This window comes from Rhododendron vialii, chromosome 12a, assembly GCF_030253575.1.
Source record: "Rhododendron vialii isolate Sample 1 chromosome 12a, ASM3025357v1".
NCBI classification, from domain to species: Eukaryota; Viridiplantae; Streptophyta; class Magnoliopsida; order Ericales; family Ericaceae; genus Rhododendron; species Rhododendron vialii.
The window spans coordinates 5903868-5925928 of NC_080568.1; the positions used below are offsets into that span (position 1 = coordinate 5903868).

The following is a 22061-nucleotide window of genomic DNA, read 5'->3' on the forward strand; positions in this document are numbered from 1 at the left end:
CCCTGAACAGGGCAAACTATTGACTTTGGGTGCCACAAATATACCAATTGCATAAAGCCAGCTGCCAGCACCAGCAAGTCCATGGAATCCAGTGATGACTCCACCTTCTACTGGAATGGACAAAGAATAATAACCCGTTCTCTCACCAAAAGGCCCGTATTTGTTTCCAGTATTTGTTTCAAAACAGATAGAGACGATTGCTCCAAAGTAGGCGAATTCGTATGTCAGGTTTATGGATGAGAGTTGCTCTATTGAACTGTTGATGCAGAACTAAACAAGTGCAAGTATAAATTAGGTCTTTTTTGAGATGCATACACAATAAAAAAAACATATGAAATTATTGTAATTTTGGTTTGTTAATCCATGCCACTTGCCTATTTGTCTCGAAATGAAGATCAAAAAAATTCTAAAAAAAAAGAAGCAGCAATGGACGGAAACAAAAGTGCACACATTCGAACACCGGTGTATCAAGAATCGTCCGAGGTGCATGGAACTCACGTGCATTGGATCGATTCACACACATCGCTGTCCGGGTTAGTGAATAAGCTAATTAAAAAAGAGGGTCATACCGTTTTAGTCCAACGGCCATCGCCACCAGTCCCGCCGACTTTCAAGGAGCTTCCTATAACGACACCATCGTAGCTTTTACGTTTGAATAAAATTGAATCGATAGCATGTCCATAACTAATAGTTATCTGCATTATAGGCCCATCGGGCTTGTAAGCCCAATATTTGTGACCACGCAACTCTCCCCATGGCCCTAGAGATATCCATCCTTCACCGCTAATCTTGCCCTGCAGATTCACACAATATATTAAAACCTTCTTTTTTGGGAAAAAATAATAATAATTCCAAATAGTACTCTTATAATTATATGGGTGACACAAACACATCCGGGTATAGATCCAAATATAAATATATCCAGATCTGTACACAGATATATATATCCATATCCGTATGATGCACGTTGTCCCACACGACGGTGAATGTGGGATGGACACAAATCAGACAACTCCAAACAAACCTTTTTTGAGATATGTGAATGGAGTCTTAGAGCTTCCACAGTAGAATAAGCAAATGTGAATAATCAAAATATGCCACATCAGATTTTTATTATCCATTTAGAGGTCGCTAAAGTTAACAATGTTAATTCCCACATTAGTTATTTTTGCCCATAATCAAAACCAATGGGCCCTCCAAACTTTTTTCCTTCATTTCATACAAAATTTTTGAAAAAAAAAAAACAGTTTTTCAAGAAAAACAAAATAGTTGTATTAAAAAAATTATAAAAAAAAAAAAAACATCAGTTGTTGTGTAAAAAAAAAATTCGAAATAAAAAATATTTTTTCAAAAAACACACTTTATTCACTTAAAAAACTATAAATACAGTTTTGAGAAATTTTGAAAGAACTGTATTTACACAAACAAATTTAAAAATTTAAAAACTATAAATACAATTTTTTAAAAACAGGTTTTGTGTAAAAAATAGTTTTGAAATCTCAAAATCTGTTTACCAAAAAAACAGTATTTTTAAAAGAGTTTTGAAATTTCAAAAACAGTTTTTTAAAAACACACACTTTATTTACTTACACTTTTAAAAAATTTTGAAAAAACAGTTTTTTGTTAAAAAAAAAGTGTCTGAAAAAAAACAGAAAAAAAATCTGAAAAATAAAGTTTTTTAAAATTAGTTTTTGAAAACATTGTTGAGAAAGAGAAAAAAGGGAAGAGAGAGAGAGAGAGAGAGAGAGAGAGAGAGAGAGAGAGAGAAAGGGTTTTTGTGTAATGATGGTATACTTGATTGAGAGAGAGAGAGAGAGAGAGAGAGGGTTTTTGTGTAATGATGGTATACTTGATTGAGAGAGAAAATTTGGGGTTATTGGCAAAGGTTGCTAGTTTTAATTATTCAAAGGCCAAAATTTGATAAATTGCTAAGAGGTTGCTAGAGTTGGTTATTCCAATATGAATACTTTTTTGAGCAAACATTGCTAACCTTAACAACATTTTGGTTTTGATTATTTCACTGTGAATGCTCTTAGTACATAGTATTTTTAAAAATATGTGCCACTTGTTGAGATGACTAGCAATATATCTAAACTCTGTTTCACGTGATTTTTATGAATCAATAATTTGCATAATCTGGGTCATCTTTGTTGGTGTTTGCACAGCTGGAAAAAGCACCCACACTTGAACATGGTACATGTGCGTAAATCATAAACATAATACAAAAAATTTATAATCAAAATAATGCCAACAATGTCGTATTATTGTTATATTGAACTCTAAACAAATAAAGATCTAACAGTCATTAGTTAGCATCAAGATTAACTTATCCATGAATTTAATTACGTTCTTTTAAGAATTGTCTATCTCATATACTACTCATAAACATTTGGGTGAGACACATGCATGAGGATTTAAATTCAAGAGTGACACTATTCAAATGATCGAAGCCACTTTTGCTGTTGACTACCGAGCTAGGTATCCAACTTTGTTTCACATGATTTTTATGAATCAACAATTTCCATATGGAGAATCATAAAAATGGACGTTTGAATCATCAAAACAAAACGCTAACAGACCCCATTCTTCTAGATATGAGAGAATAAATGAGCATGATAATTTTGATTTACTAATTGGATATGAGAAAAATAGAGGGGATAGAAGCTGACCTTGAGTTGGGTTAGCGCAGAATCTGGGTCTTGCATTGAATGCAAACTATTGATTTTGGGTGCTACAATTATACCAATTGCAGTAATGTCGTTTCCAAGACGCCCATGGAATCCAACCAAGACTCCTCCTTCTATTGGAATGCACACAGAAATAGCATTCGATCTCAAACCAAAAGGCCCATATTTCTTCAAATTTGTAATAAAACAGAGAGATATGATTGCCACTTGTCCATTGCAGACTTCGTACGTTAGCCTTATGGACGAGAGTTGCTCTACTGAACTGTCGACACAGAACTAAACAAGTGCACGTATAAATAATGACATTGTTTGGGACGCATGAAAAAATAAAATAAAATCACCTGAAATTATTGTAGTTTTTGGTTAAATAATTCACTTGCCTATATGTTACAAAAAAAAAAAATTTTTAAATGCTACAGACACAAATATAAGGTGCAAAAATCGGGACACCGAGATGTCTAGAACCGTCCGACATGTGTTACACACTTGTTCATCGGAACATTCGGATGGATCCACATGCATCTCTTGTCCGGATTTTTGAATAAGATAAAGAGGGTCACACCGTTACAGTCGTATCGCCACCAGTACCGCCAATTTTCTCAGAGCTTCCTATAACAGAACCATCGCAGCTTTTACTTTGGAATAGAATTGAATTGATAGCTTTTCCATAGCAAATGCTTATCTGCATTATAGGTCCGTCGGGCTTGTAAATCCAATCTACACCATCTTTCCCTCCCCATGGCCCTAAAAATATCCATCCTCCTTCCTCGCTTATCTTGCCCTTGCCCTGCACATTCACACAAGCTGTTTGTCTTATTGGCTCAATATTTATTTTTTGGTAAAGACCACCAACACAATCTATTACAAATTTACAACCTTCTTTGGAGAGAGAGAGAGAGGGGAATTGTTTACCATTGGAACTATTTGGACTCTCTTGGTGCCTAATAATTTGAAGAAATTCAATCTCATACAATTATCATTCAACCACAAACACACACTGCACACACAAACTCACATCTTATCCAACTATCCCCCAAAGAGAGAGCCAGCAAATAGATCTGATCACTCCTCCAAGGCACCAACGTTCTATCCTTCTTGGATACTTGTGAAAACCAATGAATGAACATACTGCTTAAATAAGTACAATTACGCGTGCAGTACTCCAAGGGTGCTACCTCATTTTGATTTTTCCACAAATATACAAAATGAACCAAACTTTTTGCCACACACACCCAACCACATATTTCTTGTCTAACTATTTTGCCTTCCACTATCTCTTGTATAATGACAAATGAATACAGTAAGAATATTTCTCAATATTCCGCAAAATATGACGGGTATTACAGAAACTCTGAGCAAATGTAGATTACAAGTCATTAATTACCTTCAAAACTAATTTAAACCTCGAATTTACAAGCCTTAAAGAATTGTCTATCTCAAATAGTACTCTTAAAAGCACCTTGGTGAGACACATAATTAAATCCGGGTACATATATATTCGGACACAGTCCTACACGCTGAATGTGGGAAGCACACAGATCAGACAACTCCAGACAAACCTTGTCCACATATGTGAGCGGCGTCTGCGTACATTGCATTTTAAATATTACATACAATTTGTTGAGATGAGTACCGATGTATCTAACTTTTTCTCGTGATTTTCATGAATCAATGAATTCCATATCAAGAATCTCAAAAATAGAAGTTTGGATTTTGAAAATGAAACCTTAACAGACTCCATTCCCTACGTAACAATCTTACGAGAGTGCAAATGAGCTTGAGAATTTCAATTTATTAATTGGATAAGAGAAAAATAGGCGGGATAGAGGCTGACCTTGAGCTGGGTTGGCACAGAATCTGGGTCTTGAATTGAGTGCAAACTATTGTCTTTTTTTCCTGAACAGGGCAAACCATTTACTTTGGGTGCCACAAATATACCAATTGCAGAAAGCCAGGGTCCAGCACCAGCGCGTCCATGGAATCCAGTGATGACTCCAACTTGTATTGGAATGGACAAAGAACAATAACCCGTTCTCTCACCAAAAGGCCCGTATATGTTCCCAATATTTGTTTCAAACCAGAGAGATACGATTTCTCCAAAGACGGGGTAGTGCAAGTCATACGTCAAGTTTATGAACGAGAGTTGCTCTATTGAACTGAAGATGCAGAACTAAACAAGTGCAAGTATAAATTAGGTCTTTTTTGGGATGCATCAGCAATAAATCATATGAAAATATTTGCCTTGTCTTGATGATGTTTTAAAAAATTTTGAGTTTGATTTTTAGATAATGAGTAGAGAGAGAAATTAGGGTAATAATTGGAGATATGAGTAATGAATGGAGGGAAATAGAGAGAAATGAGAATAATGATTGGAGAGAGGAGAGAGAAATGAGAGTACTGATTAAAAGGAGATATAATGAGTATTTTTTGAGTTGAATTTTTTTTTTCAAAATACCATCCAAACAAGATTGTAATTTTGGTTTAATAATCCACTTGCTTATTTGTCTCGAAAAGGAAGATCAAAAAAAAATTCTAAAAACACAAAAACCAATGGACAGAAACAAAAGTGCACACATTCTGACATAGATGTGTCAAGAACCACCTGAGGCATTTGGGACCCACGTGCATTGGATAGATTCACACACATCTCTGTCCGGGTTAGTGAATTCTGGGACTGTGAATAAGAAAATTAAAAAAGATGGTCGCACCGTTTTAGTCCGACTGCCGTCACCACCGGTCCCGGCGACTTTCACGGAGCTGCCAATAATGGCGCCATCGTAGCTCTTACTTTCGAATAAAACCGAAGCGATAGCATATCCATAACTAATAGTTATCTGCATTATAGGCCCCTCGGGCTTGTAATCCCAATATTCTTTATCACGCAACTCTCCCCATGGCCCTAAAGATATCCATCCTTCTTCACGCCCCTGCAAATTCACACAATATATTATAACCTTCTTTTTCGGAAAACAATAATAATAATCCCAAATAGTACTCTTATAAACGTATGGGTGACACATACATATCCGGGTATAGATCCATTTACAAATATATCAAGATCTATACGATGCACGTGGTCCCACGCAGCAGTGAATGTGCAATGCACATAGATCAGACAAGCCCAAACAAACCTTTTTTGAAATATGTGAATGGAGTCTTAGTACATAGTATTTTAAAAAATATAAACGACTTGTTGAGATGACTAGCAATATATCTAACTCCGTTTCACGTGATTTTTATGAATCAATAATTTGCATATCGAGAATCTTAAAAACGGATCCTGGTATCATCACTACAGACCCTAAGAGACCCCATTCTTGTACAAAACAATCTTATGAGAAAGAAAATATATGAGCATGAGAATTTTGATTTACTGATTGGATAAGATAAAAAATAGAACGATAGAAGGTGACCTTGAGCTGGGTGGCGCATAATCTGGGTTATCTTTGTTGGTGTTTGTATTTAAAAAAAAAGGTTTGTGTAACCATTTTTATAAGTGAATAGGAAATTGTCTTGGAAGTTAACCATTTGAGTTGGTTGTAATTAATATGTTTGTCCTTTGTTGGATGAATAATTAATTTTGCGTGGTTGGAAATGCTTGATTGACCGCGCGAGCTAGGTGTCGCACTTGGTCGGACCAGTCGTGGCAATGAGTTCATAATATTCTGGGCTCACATTTGTAGGGAAATAGTAACCTAATTATTTTTATTGGTAGTTACTTATTTCCTACTAGAAGTTTTTGGCTGGACTTGAACCTTTGTGTTGGTTGGCTAATAAACTATTTGTTGCAACTTTAATTTCGAACTTTTTGTATGGCCACTGCAATGTAACTCTTCGGCCAGAACAGTTGTGTTCCTTCGGATTGCACCACTTCGGACAGTAGCGTCCCTTTAGACGGCACCACTTCATCGAGCCTCTTTGTTGCTTATTTGAACAATTCTTAACAATTCTATGAAGCACTGACACATCTAGAGGTCAAAGTATCGCAGTGTCGGACACAGGGACAAGGTGGGGACATGTATGGGACACGCCCCATAATTTAATTTAATTTTTTTACGGGGACACGGCTGGAGACACGGCAGGGGTCAAATTGTAATTTTTGAGAGGCCAAATTGTAATTTTTAAAAAAAAAATTGGGGGTTAAACTGTAATTTTTTAAAAAAAATTTGGGGCCAAATTGTGATTTTTTTAAAAATTCCTGGGTGTCAAACTATAATTATTTATTTATTTAAATAAATAAATATATACGTAGCGTGTCCCCCTCCGTGTCTGTATCCGTGTCCCCATTTTTTTTAGAATTTCTGTGTCGATGTCCTTGTCAATGTCGGTGTCCGTGTCCGTTCATAACCTAACATTGTTGCAGATACCTCAGAAAAATTCCTGCCCTCTTGTTGCTTTACTCCTCATTTTGCTCTGCACTACTTTTTTCCTTTCGAGAGAGTTCAATACTCAATTTGGTTCGACAGACTCTTGTAGATTGTAGTGATGCTTCTACAAGGTGAGATCGTTGGATCCTGCGAGACTGGCGCTGTCAAACTCATAGCACCATAGCGAGGGCGTATTTAGTCTTAAGGAGATTGTGTCCAACACAAGCCTCGATCACGAATTCTCCCCAACGTTTCTGTTTCAAAGTTTGAGTTTCGGTCTTCCAATTTCAAAAACTTCGTTAGCGTGGATCCTGCAACTCATAAGTTTAATTTAATTGTTACGTTTGGTTATTTTGTGCGTAGTTTCATACAGATTGCCTAACAGTTTGCAATGCTGAACCTGACACCTGAACATGGTAGGTATGCATGACATAATACAAAAAAATTATAATCAATAGAAAGCTAGAAAAACCAAACAGAATTAGGTATCGCACGCTTACCCTGACCCGATCAACGTAAGGCCGTATTCTGGCATCCATTAGTGAATTACCGTCACTGGCAGCGGACTGCTGAAGCATGAGTGCTTCTTCTTCTTCTTCTTTTTTGATCCGCACGAGTGCTGCTACTTCTGCCTACCGAATTACCAACAACAAATAAAGAAACAATGCTTTCATAAATCATAAATTCAAACAAACCGCCAACAAAAGCATAAATTTGGCCAAGAACCTGCAACGTCCGCGCCAAGTCTTCATCAAACCTCGCCATTTCAGCATTTTGATCCACCGATTTTTCTCCTTGTTCGACTTCATCGGCTATAGATACCACCCGAAGCCTATCGGAAACTGAGGCGAGGTCAGAGTCGTCCAATAAGAGCCGATCGTCGTCGATTCCGAATATCTTATCAGCAATTCGATCAAATTAGTCACATTTTGAAATTAATACATGTTTGTGCAAGAGGGAAAAAACCTGGAGAGAGAGAGAGAGAGAGAGAGAGAGGGGGGGGGTGAACCTTTTGTTCCTCGGGGGGAATTAAGGTGAGAGAGAAGACTTGAAATTTGAAGACCTGGAAACGAAGAGCAATAAGTGAGGCTTTACAGAGAGGTTGAGAGAAACAGAAAGGGAGCTAGACCGAACATTATAGAAATTTTATATCCACCTCAAAATTAATTAGCGATGAATGGAGAAGTCCTAAATGTTATTAAGTAATATTACTCATTTTTACTTCTAAGTAATGTGAGACTCAATTTTCTTAACATCCCCTCATGTGCAACCGCATGTAGCCTCTATCTATCATCAGACCTCGCTCTGATATCATGTAGAAAATTTTATATCTACCTCAAACCAATTGGCAATAAAATGAGTGAAGATGTCCAAAATATTTCTTTGTAATCAAGTATTCCACACTCAAATAATATGAGACTCTATTTCCTTAAAATGTCGTTTGGATGCAGCATTAGGCTGGGGGATAAATTTTCACCCCAGAATAAGACCATGGGCCCCTCCCTTTATCTTCGTTTGGGAAGGCAAAGTTCAAGGGCTTTCATTTGTCCCGTTTCTTGGCTAAGACCGGAGAAGGAGGAAAACGGGGGTATTATCTTCGGATAGGGTTTGAGATCCCCATAAATTATTCCCCTTAATACTCTTGAAACTTGACGATTCCACCCCTCCTTATCCCCCTTCTCTCATCTCCAGTTTCCTATTTCTGCCGCTACCCTAGTTCTGTTTGTGTTCGAAGGGACGAGGGAAAGCTGAGAAAAAAAATTAAGTGTTCCAAATTTTAATCTGTTTGAACTGGTTAAAATATTTTAGTTTTCTGATCATTTTATCCTAAATTGTCATAATTAAATTTTGACTCTAGGACTCTCATTGATTGACCATAAGAAAATCGTAAAATTAAATATCTCTTAGGGCTAATCAATGAAAGCCGTAGAATCAAATTTTAATTATGACCATTTAGGATAAAATGATCAGAAAACTAAAATCTTTCCATTGGTTAAAATAGATTGAAATTTGAAACACTTAATTTTTTAACCATATTTTTAATATATAAACTGTCTAAAGATTGAAAAATTAAGTGTTTCAAATTTCAATCCGTTTGAATCGGTAAATTTTTTTTAGTTTTTTTGATCATTTTATCCTAAATGATTATAATTAAATTTTTACTCTAGGACTCTTGTTGATTAGCCTTAAGAAAGTCATAAAATCAAATATCTCTTAGGGCTGATTAACGAGAGCCAAACATTCAAAATTTAATTATGACCATTTAGAATAAAATGATCAAAAAACTAAATTCTTTCCACTGGTTCAAACGAATTGAAATTTGAAACACTTAATTTTTTAACTTCTGTAGACAGTTATATATTAAAAAATATGGTTAAAAAATTAAATGTTCCAAATTTCAATTCGTTTGAACTGATAAAAAGATTTTAATTTTTTAATTATTTTATTCTAAATGATCATAATTAAATTTTTACTCTAGGACTCTCGTTGATTAGCATCAAGAAAGTCGTAGAATCAAATATCTCTTAGTACTGATCAACGAGAATCATAGAGTCAAAATTTAATTATGACTATTTAAGATAAAATGATTAGAAAACTAAAATCTTTCCACCGGTTCAAATGGATTAAAATTTGAAAAAATTAATTTTTTTAAAAAAACTCAATTTTATAAAAAAATAAAATTATTTAATAATATTACTAAATTCGTTAGTTTGTTCGTAGAAATAAATATTACGGCTTAAATTTTGAAAGAATAATTAAATTTGCAATTACATATAAACGTAATACATAATTAATTTATGGATTGCACAAGAACAAAAAGGTCATTTGACAGTTTTTTATATCATCCACCATCCTTTATACATCATATTAATCTTTCATCCAAACCAAATATTATTTAATCAACATTCTCTAATATCTCATCCAAAAAACCTTTGATCACATTCATAAAGATCACATTAATGAGACTTATCCCTTATTAACTAATAACTCATACTATCTTATTCCACTTATTAATTAATACCTCCAATTCTTTTCCCACGTCCAAATGGACCGCAACACATGAGTTATATACTATTCCTTCCATCCCTAAATAAGTATTCGGTAAGCAAAATTAGGCCTAAAAATGAAGCATTTGTTTCATTAAAAAAATTAATTTTTTTTTACAAATCAATAGATAACAATGAGTTCTATTAGATTGTGAAAAAAATTATATTTTTAATAAAAAATATATATGTATTATAAAGTTTAATTTTGCACGCCGAACACTTATTTAGAAACGGAATGAGCATATAAAAAAGGGGGGGAGGGGGGTGAGTTTAGAGAGGGGGTAGAAAGACCTCGAGGCCGCGGTCGGTGTCGTAATCGACATAGAAGTCCTCGTCGTGGAAGCGAACAAGGAATCTCCGAGCAACCATTTTTTCCCCTTTTGTCTGTCTAGTTAGGAGAGAGATGATCTTTCCTTTGCTTTGGACTCCGTTTGGAAAGAAATATGGATTGATCTGGTGGTGATTTGTTCGTAGAGTTTCGATAAGTGGCGGCGAAACTCAGGTCAGAACAGATTTGAACAAGGTCTCGTGATTTTAAAAAGTATAATAACTACCAGAGCTTCGAATTTCGACGGAATACGGCATCTGAATCGTCTCCGCCAAAAGCCTGATGACTGGTTGGATCTGTTTGAAAATTGTTGGCGATGGGTAAAGTAATTTGTGAGATTGGGGAGGAATTTGGGCGTCAATGCGAGTAGAGAGCGAAACTAAAAGGTTTAAAGAATTCTTCTGAAGTAAAATTTGGGTTAGAAATAGGGTTGCCAGTGGAGTGGATGATGCGAAATGGGCTCCCTTCTTATATATTTTTGGTATGTGTTGTAATGGGTTGAAGTGATCTCATGATTACATCAGCGTCAATATGTCATAGTAATCCTTGTCAATGAAGAAAGGATTTTTTATTTTTTCCATGGAAAAAGGAGATTGCACAGTAATTAAGAGAAATGTTGGTCCAATGACCAAACATCACTACTATCAAGTCACTTAGGGACAGGATCCCAACTTTCCAACCTAGCACCAAGTAAGAGTTGTTTAGCCAACGATTGGATTATTCTATTAATTATATGAACGTTTAACATGAAAAACCATTCAAGAGAAAAATAGAGTAAGTAGCTCAAACCAATCCGCAAGGATGGAACTATAATCACAAAACGATTTTCCTACTTGAGCATTTTTTCTGAATTCAAAAGAAATATATATATATATCGATATTCGTTCGAGTTAATTTTTTATAGGGTCTCCATTAAATATTGTTTTAAAATTTATAAATATTTTTCTGTATTTCTATGGGACACGGGGTAGGCCATACTAGCCATGCCGTACAAATGCGTGGTACAACCATGTGATAAGGCTATCACGGCTGTTTTTATTTTAAAATAATAAAAAATTAGAGGTCGGTCTCCTTTTTTAAGTTCGGTTTTATTCCAACCCTAATATTTTTTACCCAAGCTAAATGGCTTGGTTACGTTGCATAATGGACTATTTTGCCCCAAATCACTCGTGCTCCTTTCCTACTCAAATCACAACCAACAACCCGACAACAATGACGACCACAACCACCACTCACACTACAACAAAAAAAGGCTTGTTAGGGCAATCAAAATTGCCTCAATAAGGGATCACCACCTTTGTCATCACTCCGGCCAGCCTTGGACGACGACGAGCCCACCTCAAAAAAATAGAGTTAAAGACTTTCAACCTTCTCGCCGACACAAACACAGACATCGGATCCACTGACTCGTTCCTCGACGACGCCATCCACTTCATCAACATCGTGGTAGATGGAGGAGACAGCATCGAAGATGTCTTGGGAAAGAGGGAGGCTGAGGGAAAGGAGGTTGAGATCACAAATCAAAGTCTTAGAGCATCCCCATTGTAATAAGCAAATGGGTGTGGATAAACAAATTTAAAAATAATGCTTAAAAAACACTCCACATTTTAATAAGCAAAGTTACGAGTTTTTTAGCAAATAATCAAATTTTACCATTTAATAACCAAACTTAACAACTTTTATTAATAACTCAAAAATACCCCACATTGGAATCGTCTCATCGAGATGAATAATTTGATATGATCGAGTGTGTGATTAGAACTCGTTTGCGATTGGACAAATGTGCATTGTGTATTGTGGGGTTTTTTTGGTTAGGAATGTAAAAATAATGTGGAGGTAAAAATTGTTAAGTTTGATTATGAACTAAATGAATAATCAAATGCTGACGTGACACATTTTGATAATTGATTTTAATTATTACTATTGCGGATGCTCTTAGTCTTCTCCAAATAGTTGTCCTTGCCGTCATCGACAAGAGAGCTAGCCTTGCAATGGTACGTGTCTCCACCTGTGCCAGCGCCATGGCGGGAAAGCACTGGCCGAAACCACGCAAATGGCGATGAACCAGACACGAAACAAAGAAATGGACGACGTAGACCTAGTCAGCGAATTAAGTAGAAGAAGACGAGGAGCAAGAGTACTGGAGTATATAGGAGTGTATTACTGACCTAGTCAGCGAATTAAGTAGAAAAAAGGACCGGCCTCTAAAAACAAAAACCCATACGTGAGTTTCAAACTTGCAACCTCACGCGTAGAGGCGCATGCCTAAACCGCTGGCACAAGACATTCTATTCTTACAATATATTATGGATAGTTTTATATAGGAGTGTATTACTGACTTCTTTGGTTAAAAAAAAAAAACCCCAAAGATTTCGAGTACCAAGACGTCCAAGACTCTACATACGAGTGGAGCCCCTAAGCAAGGGTCGAGCCATTGAGCTTATCTATACGAGTCGAGCTACAGCTAACTCGAGCTCTTCTACCAAAAATTCTATTTGAACTCAATTTCTTTACAAGGAAAATTGAACCGAGCCGACCTAATCCTACAAGGAGCCAAAGCTCAGAGTTTCTTGCGAGCAATTCAGGCCTATTGGGGAGTAAAAAAGCTTTCGATAATTGCCTGTGTTGTAGCATATATAGATTTAAGTAATTTTATTTCGATGGCCTCATACTCTAAATTATCGAAAGAGTTTAGATTGTAAAAAAGAGAGTTAAACTTTCCTTTTTAATTTCACTCTCTTGTCTTCACATTTTGCAAAATTTCACTATTATCACCTCTCTTCTTCTTTTTTTTCCACTTATAACAGGACGCCCGAACAAGTTTTTGCACACGAAGACTGATCAGAGACCCTTATGATATGTTTCACACCAAGATGATAATCCCAAACTCACAGTATACATAAGAAACACATGTAGCCCCATGTATAAAAATTTAGGAACTCAACATGTCCAATATTTTCACTGCACAACATGCTTATGTGGGAATGCTTCATTGAAACCGGATGATTTGCTAGTATTTTAGCTTCTGATGAGTCACTGCCACATAAGCATGTAAATTATGCAAAATGTTTGTCTATGTGCAGGATTACTAAGGTCCCGTTCCAGAACCGGTTTTCAAGCCCTTATTTTTTAAGAAAACAATTTTAAGCTCAAAAATTATGAGTTTATTAAAATTTAAAAACATACAATATGGATCTTATTTGAAAGATCTCAATAAGATCTTTTATACGATGCAAAAAAAAATTAAAGAAAATATTTTTTATTTATATTATTTTTGAGTTTGAAAATATGAAATAAGATACTTATTTTTTAAGAAAATTTCTGAAACGGGGGCCTAAGGATGTTTACCTTTGTTACTAATAATAAAACCCTTAATTTCGTTTTCAGAATTTGGACACATGCAGAGAGTACATATATAACACTTTCGACAAATATGGAAGGAAAAAATGCTTTTATATGTAAGGGGTTCGCTTAGGAGTTTACACTCTTTTAGGATCTCATATTTAAAACCTCTCATGTGTTATCAATAACTTTGAAGTCAGTTCATGCGGAGCTTTACTTCAACTTTAATTAGATTAATCAAAGTACACGTAAGTTGGTGGAAATATCTTGGGTTCGTATCCCAACCAGTTTAGGTTGGGACCAGTTTGGACTGATTGTGGGCCCTTTTTGGACCCACAAAATGATTGGAACCATTCACTTTTTAGAGCTCGTCGAAAATATTGATCACGCCAAAAATCAAATTGATCGGATGTTGTTTGACCTAATTTCGAAATGCGTTAAGTTTGTAAGAATAAAAGTGCATGTGCAACACTAGATTGCAAAATAATTGTGTCAAATGGGTTGCAATCCAATATTGCACACTTTTATTCTTACAAACTTAATGCATTTTGAAATGATGTCAAACTATATCCGATCAACGTGATTTTTGACATGGTCAATGTTCTTGACGAGTTCTGAAAAGTGAATGGTTCCGATTATTGTTGTGGACCCGAAAAATGCCCACAATCAGTCCAAACTAGTCCCAACCCAAACTGGTTTAATTTGGGATACGGCCCCGAGCATCTTGTAGTAGATCACGGTAATTCGTATCATGTTATGGAGAACAAGGTGAAAACAATGCATTGCTGAGTCATAACCTCACCAACAACTAACAAGGGACCAATTTTCCCTTCTGGCTCCCAAATGACACTTCTTTCCTTGGGTTCTCACATGCATGCATGAAGCTTTTTCCTTTTCCTTTTCCTTTTCCTTTTTCTAAAGTACCTGATCCCACCCGATCGATCACACTTCACATCCATATCAGTGAGGCGGTCGCGGTCAAGGTCCACCACTGAAGCTTTTGAAACCAATCCGTTTCAGACTTCTATTGTTTCGCAATTCTATAAATTTTGATTCGATGTTAATTCGCATGGCGAAAATAAATATTCCACGATATGAAATGTGAACGGTAGATGCAATGGGAATTTGTATATTTGTTGTCACAAGTTGTGACTTGTGAGAGCATATAGACCTTTGATCTAAAGAGAAAAGCACACTAGCTTTCTTTTCACAATTGGTTAAGTTAGCGTGAAAGGAGTGATTCCAGTTGAGAACAGTGCTGAAAGTCACCATCATACAGGAAATCCGAGTTCCATTGTACTTCGTATGTTGTCGGATATTTGACCAAACTTGAACTTAAATTCCAAAGCTTAATGTGTGGTAGAAAAGAATTTGAGGTACCGTCACGTGGTGTTTTATGAGCATAGAATACTTGCTCATTCAAGCTTAATTATTATTAATAATCATTGAAACCAAGAACTTAATTAGTACTTGAGAAAGATCTTAATCTAATCTTTGAGCTGATATTTGAAGAATATGTTCAAGCTCAACTCGTTCGAAATTCATTGAGCTCGATCAATTTGTTTACACGGAAAATTGAACCAAGCCGAGCTGAGCCCACAATGAACCAAACCTCGAGTTTCTTGCGAGCAATTCAGTTTGACTGCAGGCCTATTGAGGAAAAAGATCCTTTTTGATTGCCTGCGTTGTAGCATAGGTTTAAGTAATTAATTTTATTTCGATGGACTCATACTCTGAAACATCGAAAGAGTTTAGATTTTGAAAAATATTTTCCAATGACAGGAGGCCCGAACAAGCTTTTGTACGCGGTACACCTAGACTAATTAATTATCAGAGACGCTTATGATATGTTTTACGAGATTATAATCCCAAATTCACAATATAAAGAATACATGTAGCTCCACAAAAGCTTAGGGAAAATTTGGTAACCTTTTTATTTTTAGTTTTTGATTTCTGTTTTTACTTTTTTTGAAAACTGATAAAGAAAACATGTTTGGTAAGTTGTTTTTAGTTTGAGATAGACTTTTTCACGGTCGCTCCGTGAGCAGGGTGTTTACAGAGCGGCGCAATCTCAACTGTCCATTCGCCAATTAATGGCTGACATTCATTTTCAATTATGACTTTTCTCCAAAAAAGTTTTATTAAAATTTGGACCTTCCAAAACACTTTTGAACGGCAGTGATTCACTTCCGTAAACTTTTTTTACAGAAACTTTCTTTACGAAAACTTCCGTAAAGAAGTTTTTCTCTTTTAGTTTCTTGTTTATTGTAAACGTTTTCAAAGTTTCCATAAATTGTGAAAACCCACAAATGGCGTTTTCCCCTGCAATTTTTTTCCCGACCGGCGCACTTTTAGAAACGTGCACGGTAGGATACTAATTGCTTCCTTACTATTTTTTTTATTCTTTTTCACTAAACCCGTCCATGATGTTGAAGATATAAATAATAAAGTTGTCATTGTCTCTATAACAACTTAAACTTTTAGATGAGTTGGTAGCGATCTAATATAGTATAAGAGCAAGCAATAGATCCTGAGTTCGAAACTCACCACCTACCTAATGTTAAAATATTTACACGTATTTAGCTCGCTTATGAAGGAGAGCCTGGTTACACGTGAGGAGGCGTGTTGAAAATATAAATAATAAAGTTGATCCTCTCTCTAACGGTTTAAACTTTTAGATGAGTTGATGGTTAACATTACATGATGGGCCCATCCACCAAACATGTTTTATTGTATTGTCATTTGTAACTGTTTTACAAAAGAAGTGTATTACCAAACATGTTTTTTGTTTTTATTTCTATGAAAATTAAACATGATTAATTCTACTTTTAGTTTTCTGTGAACAAAAAATTGAAAATTGAAAATGTTACCAAATGCACCCTAGGAACTCGACAACATGTATAATGTTTTACACAACATGCATATGTGGGAGTGCTTAGAACCGGCCCTGCAACATGTGTTGCGGGTCGCTTTAGGCCTCCAAAAAAATTTAAATTGTAAAGGCCCCACCTATTTTTTTATCTTTTATTATAGTCCAACAAAAGAGGCCTTATTTTTAATTTCCGCTTTAAACCCCCAAAAATTCAGGACCGGCTCTGGGACTACTTCATTGAAACCGGATGAGTCACTGCTTGTCTATGTGGTTTTGTTCCTATAGGCTTCATTTTTCCCAGGATTAGAAGGGATGTTTCAGAATTTGGGCACAGAGGCACATAACACTTTCGACAAAGATGAAAGGAAATACTAGTTTCATATATTAAGGGGTTGATTTGGTGGTGAAAACATGAAACTTATGAGTTTGATCTTTCCTAAGGTCTCATGTTCAAAATATCTTATTTGATATTTTAATTATTTTAAAAATATAGGGGTTTTAGTTTCTTATTTTCGAGTTAGTATTTTGTTAGTAATCTTTCCATTCTAGCATAAATATTGTAGAGTATTAGGTTTTCTTAATTAGGTTGATTTTTATTTCCTTTTTGTTTTCGTATTTAGGTTGATTTGCTTTTCATTATTTTATTTCTTTTCTAGTTTTTATAGTCTATCATTATACACAAGGATGTAAGCCTTAGAGCAAGATGGGTTGTTTATGATTTGATTAATAAAAATTGAAAGTTTTCTCTATTCGTGTTTGTGTTTTCAAGAGAGAATCTCATAAGCAAGTTCAAGATCTCTTTTCTCGAAACTAACTTCGTAAAAAGAGGTTACGCTGCATCAATATCTCACGTCTTATGATCAACTACTTTGGAGCGAAACTTTAACTGGACTCTCTATAAATTGGTGGTAGTATAGGACCCCCAAGATTAATCAAAGTACAAGTAAGTTGATCCGGACACCTAAACTATCAAGAAAAAAATATGAAAGGAGAAAATAGAAGGAGATATACTTATTTACAAAGGATCTTTTTTTTTTTTTTGAAACGGTAAAAAAAGTTTAAAAGTGTTCTGGACGTTCAAAAGTTTACAGCACCAACCAATAACAGCCGTACAAAAGTGTTCTGGATGGTTCAAATTTTAATGAAATTTTTTCGGAAAAAAGTTTAACTCTTCTCCATAGAAGTTTCATTAACATCCCAACCGTCCAAAATACCTTTGAACGATCACAATTAAGTGCTTACAACACCTCCATAAACAGGATTTTCTCAAATAGAAGACATTAGGTAAGTGCCTGCCCAATGGATGGCTTTTTTTTTTTTTTTTTTTGTACCCATGCAGAAGCATCTGTGGTAGACAACGTACGGTTCATATATGATTATATGGACAAAGAGAAAATCTTTATTTCCGGCTGTGCTGTAAATGTTTACATCATGACTGTCCAAAAGTGATTTAGACAATCAAGATCGATGTTAGTGAAACTTTTCCGAGAAAAAATTAATTATGACCAGTCATAATTTAAAACAAATTTCAGCTATTGATTACGCGAATAGACGGCTATGATTGGTTGGTGCCATAAACACGCTTTTTACGGCACAACCCAAAGTAAAACACTCTCGTGGACAACAAGGCATGGACAGTCACGCAATGAATTGCTGTGTCCCTTCTGGCTCCCACACACTCATATGATACACTTTTTCCTTGGCGTCTCTCTCACGTAACACGTAACACGTAACACTTTTTCCTATTTCCTTTTTTACCCTATCCGACCTTGACCTGCTATCTAATCTAGATAGTCTTCCCGTCCACACACTTCTTCATAATGTTTACCCGATCCGACCTTGACCTGCTATCTAATCTAGATAGTCTTCCCGTCCACGCACTTCTTCATAATGTTCACACACATATCATATATCACTAGTGAGGCGGTCGCGGCCAAGGCCGCTACTAAAATGCCCAGTAGTTATAATTTTGTTTCAGATAATTATCGAACATTTGAAGCGTATTTTTTTCGTCCTAAAATATTGAGGTTCATGATTGAGAACCTAAAATATTAATGCGCACTATTTATAAGTTTTGTTATAAGGATAAATTGAAATCATATATGTAATGAGTGTTCAAAAGTATCCAAATGTATAACAAAAAAAAAAAGAGCTATCACAAGTTTCATCTCCCTCTTATTTTTTTCTATCTCTTATGTTCGAGTCACAATTCACTTTGTTTCAGAACCACAAGATCCATACATACTCTTGTATTAAAAAAATTTACATTTGCATACACACGTCTGTAGAAAAAATGACAATGTATAACGATTTAAATTGTCTGTCTCGGTTCATATTTGTGAAGCTTTTGAAAGCAATCCATTTGAGATTTTTATTGTTTCGGAATTCTGCAAGTTTTGATGTGAATTTGCATGGCGAATGAAAGCTTTTTCCACAATAAAAATTGTGATCTCTCGGTGCATGCGAATTTGTATACTCCGTAGTATTAATTTGTGTCGTCACAAGCTGTGAGAGCATATAGACCAGTGATTTAAAGAGAAAAAGCACACAAGCTTTCTTTTCAGAATTGGTTAAAAGTTTAGTTTGAAAGAGTGCTTCCAATTGAGAACTGTGGCGTACGTAGTACGTAAATTACAAAATATTCTTTTGCTTTAGGCAGGAAATCCCACAAGAGTGATGGGGTCGGTATATTATACAGTGAATACTGAGCCATTATATGTGCGTTGTTGGATATTTGGCCAAAAACATCAACCTCATTAATTCCGAAGGTTAATGTGTGGTAGAGAAGAGTTGGGGCACCGCCGTGTGGTGCCCCCCATGGAATAATTATATATTCAATCAAGCTTAATAATTATTAATAATCATCAAAACCAAAGTTATGAATACCGTTCTGTATTGGCCGGTACCGGCTGGTACGTACCATTTTGAGAAGAAAACGGTACTGTAACCCTTTAATACCTTTCCGGCTCTAATATTGGGCCTTACCAGAAATACTGGCCGATACCGGCTGAGAAGACGTTACCGGAAAATTCGTCCGGTATTTTGCTCAGCCCAAAAAAACAAAAAACAGATCTGAAAATGTTCAGTTACCTCTGAAAATGACACGCCGGCAGTGACGATCGCTGGCGATTGACGGATGGTGTTCCAGTACCGACGATTGTGCTCGCCGTTAGATATCTTCTCTGCGTTTTTGTTTATTTACTTTTCGTGTGGTCTTCTGAGTTCTGACTCTTCTCGATCGAGGAAGGTAGAAGACGATAAGCTCTAATTATTTATGTTTTACCTTGTCCCTGGGAACAGCTGGAATCACGTCCCCCGTTTACAATTACAAATGTTCTTTATTTTTTGCAATCTAAATAATAGAATAATGCGAATCAAAAAAAAAAAAAAAAGAATAATATTTTACTTTTTGACATTTATGTAAGAATTTTAGCAAATATATGTATTTGACGGAAAATCCGAAACGGTATCCGGTATCTCACCGGCACCGGTACGTACCGTACTAATAGCAAAATCGGTACCATATCCGAAACGGTATTCAGAATCTTGATCAAAACCACGAAATTAGTACTCAAAAAGATCCTAATCCCTGATGTTTAGGGCTTCTATTTTTAATAGTTGACCTTGCATTTGATGCAAACGCTTGTTTTTTTTTTTTTTTTTAAAGGAGAAACTAATATAGTATATCTGAATATTGCGAAGTGCGCATCTTAATTATCAGATAATTAAAAGCGGAGGAGAGTCAGGGGTGGTCTATGTTCAATGCCAACCAACAAAAGTGTATAAAGTTCCAGTGCAAGCTAAATTGATGTGGCATAAAAAAAAACAAGCGGAGTTACCATAGGGCATCGCTTAATTACATAGTACACACAGTCAAAGAATTGCTAACACACCACCATGAACAATCTTTGTGGCTCATTTTTATGAGTTTTTTGTGGCTTAATTTATGAGTTTTTGTGGCTCACTTTATGAAAGTGTGTACGGTACACCCTTACGGATTTGGTAGCTTACTTTTATGAATTTTTGTGGCCCCATATGTGTATATATATATATATATATATATATATATATATATATATATATATATATATATATATATATATATATATATATATCGGGGCGGTTCCAGAGACATTTAAAAAAACACTTTATAGTTTCCGATCGAATTTTGATGATCCGAACCACTCAATATGATCAGAACGTGATTTTAAGGGTGTCCGCGAGAAATCAGCAAAAAAAAATATCGGGAAGGGCTTCATCCGAACAGTTTTTTATTGAACTTTATTGAACGGTCCAATAAAAAACTACTCAAATCAAGCCCTTCCAGATTAATTTTTTTGCCATTTTTTTGCGGGCACCCTTAAAATTACGTTCTGAACACATTGAGCGGCTCGGATTATCAAAATTTGATCGAAAACTATGAGATTAAGATTTGGAGGGTTTTTATAAGTGTCCCCGGAACCGCCCCGTATATATATATTCCGTATATATATATACGGAATATATATATACGGAGCGGTTTCGGGAACACCTAAAAAAACACCTCATAATTTCCGATCAAATTTTGATGGTCCGAGCCGCTCAATGTGATCAAAACGTGATTTTAAGGGTACTTGTGAGAAATCAACCAAAAAAATGACCGGGAAGGGCTTGATCCGAACCGTTTTGAACAGTTTTTTATTGAACGGTTCAAATAAAAACTGCTCAAATCAAGTCTTTTTGGGTCATTTTTTTTGCTAATTTCTCGCGAGCACCCTTAAAATCACATTCTGCACACATTGAACGGTTCGGATCATAAAAATTTGATCAGGAACTATGAAATTAAGATTTGGAGTGTTTTTTTAGGTGTTTTTTTGGGTGTCCCTTGAACCGTCCCGTATATATATATATATGTGTGTGTGAGATTTTATGGTTGTTTATATATGTATTTTTGTGGTTACAATTATGAATTTTGTGGCTTTTACGAATTTTGTGGTAAAAAAGACGGCTCTAGGTTACGAATTTTGTGGCTTATTTTTACAAATTTAGTGGTCCTATTTTATGATTTTTTGTGGTGTTATTTACGATTTTTTGTGGTTCAAAATACGAATTTTATGACTTATTCTTATGAAATTTTGTGGTTATTTATGAGATTTTGTGGCTCAAAATACGAAGGGAACACCGTACATCCTTTTTGGGGTGTGTACAGTAGACAATCTCTCCATTGTCCCCCAACAATCCAATGAAAATGTACCTGCTATCCAACCCGCTAAATTTGTCTGACACGTGACTTGTTAGGAGTATCACATGATACTCGGGCAGCGTCTAATAATTCTAGAGGAGGGAGAAAGAAAAAATTAAGGTCAAGTGTCGCTACTGTTCGGTTTGAATTTTGCGGGAGGTTTTAAAGTATAATGAGTGGAGAGAGATATGTAAAGT

At 35.5% G+C, this 22061-nt stretch overlaps 3 protein-coding genes across 3 annotated transcripts in view; all 3 read right to left on the reverse strand.

The window, feature by feature from the left end:
- The window catches only part of LOC131310257 (uncharacterized), a 235973-nt gene that overhangs the window by 119890 nt on the left and 94022 nt on the right, over window positions 1–22061 (reverse strand). The window lies entirely within an intron of this gene.
- The window catches only part of LOC131310258 (disease resistance RPP13-like protein 4), a 35183-nt gene that overhangs the window by 6206 nt on the left and 6916 nt on the right, over window positions 1–22061 (reverse strand). The gene's annotated exons all lie outside the window — the stretch shown is intronic.
- Window positions 3005–10873, reverse strand: LOC131310265 (peptide-N(4)-(N-acetyl-beta-glucosaminyl)asparagine amidase-like). Its single transcript, XM_058337185.1, has 6 exons — window positions 10393–10873; window positions 8064–8117; window positions 7781–7951; window positions 7555–7686; window positions 4522–5614; window positions 3005–3474 (listed from the first exon to the last, which is right to left on the reverse strand). The coding sequence occupies exons 1-5, from the start codon at window positions 10468–10470 to the stop codon at window positions 5279–5281; spliced, it is 771 nt and encodes a 256-aa protein (XP_058193168.1). The 5' UTR covers window positions 10471–10873; the 3' UTR covers window positions 3005–3474; window positions 4522–5278.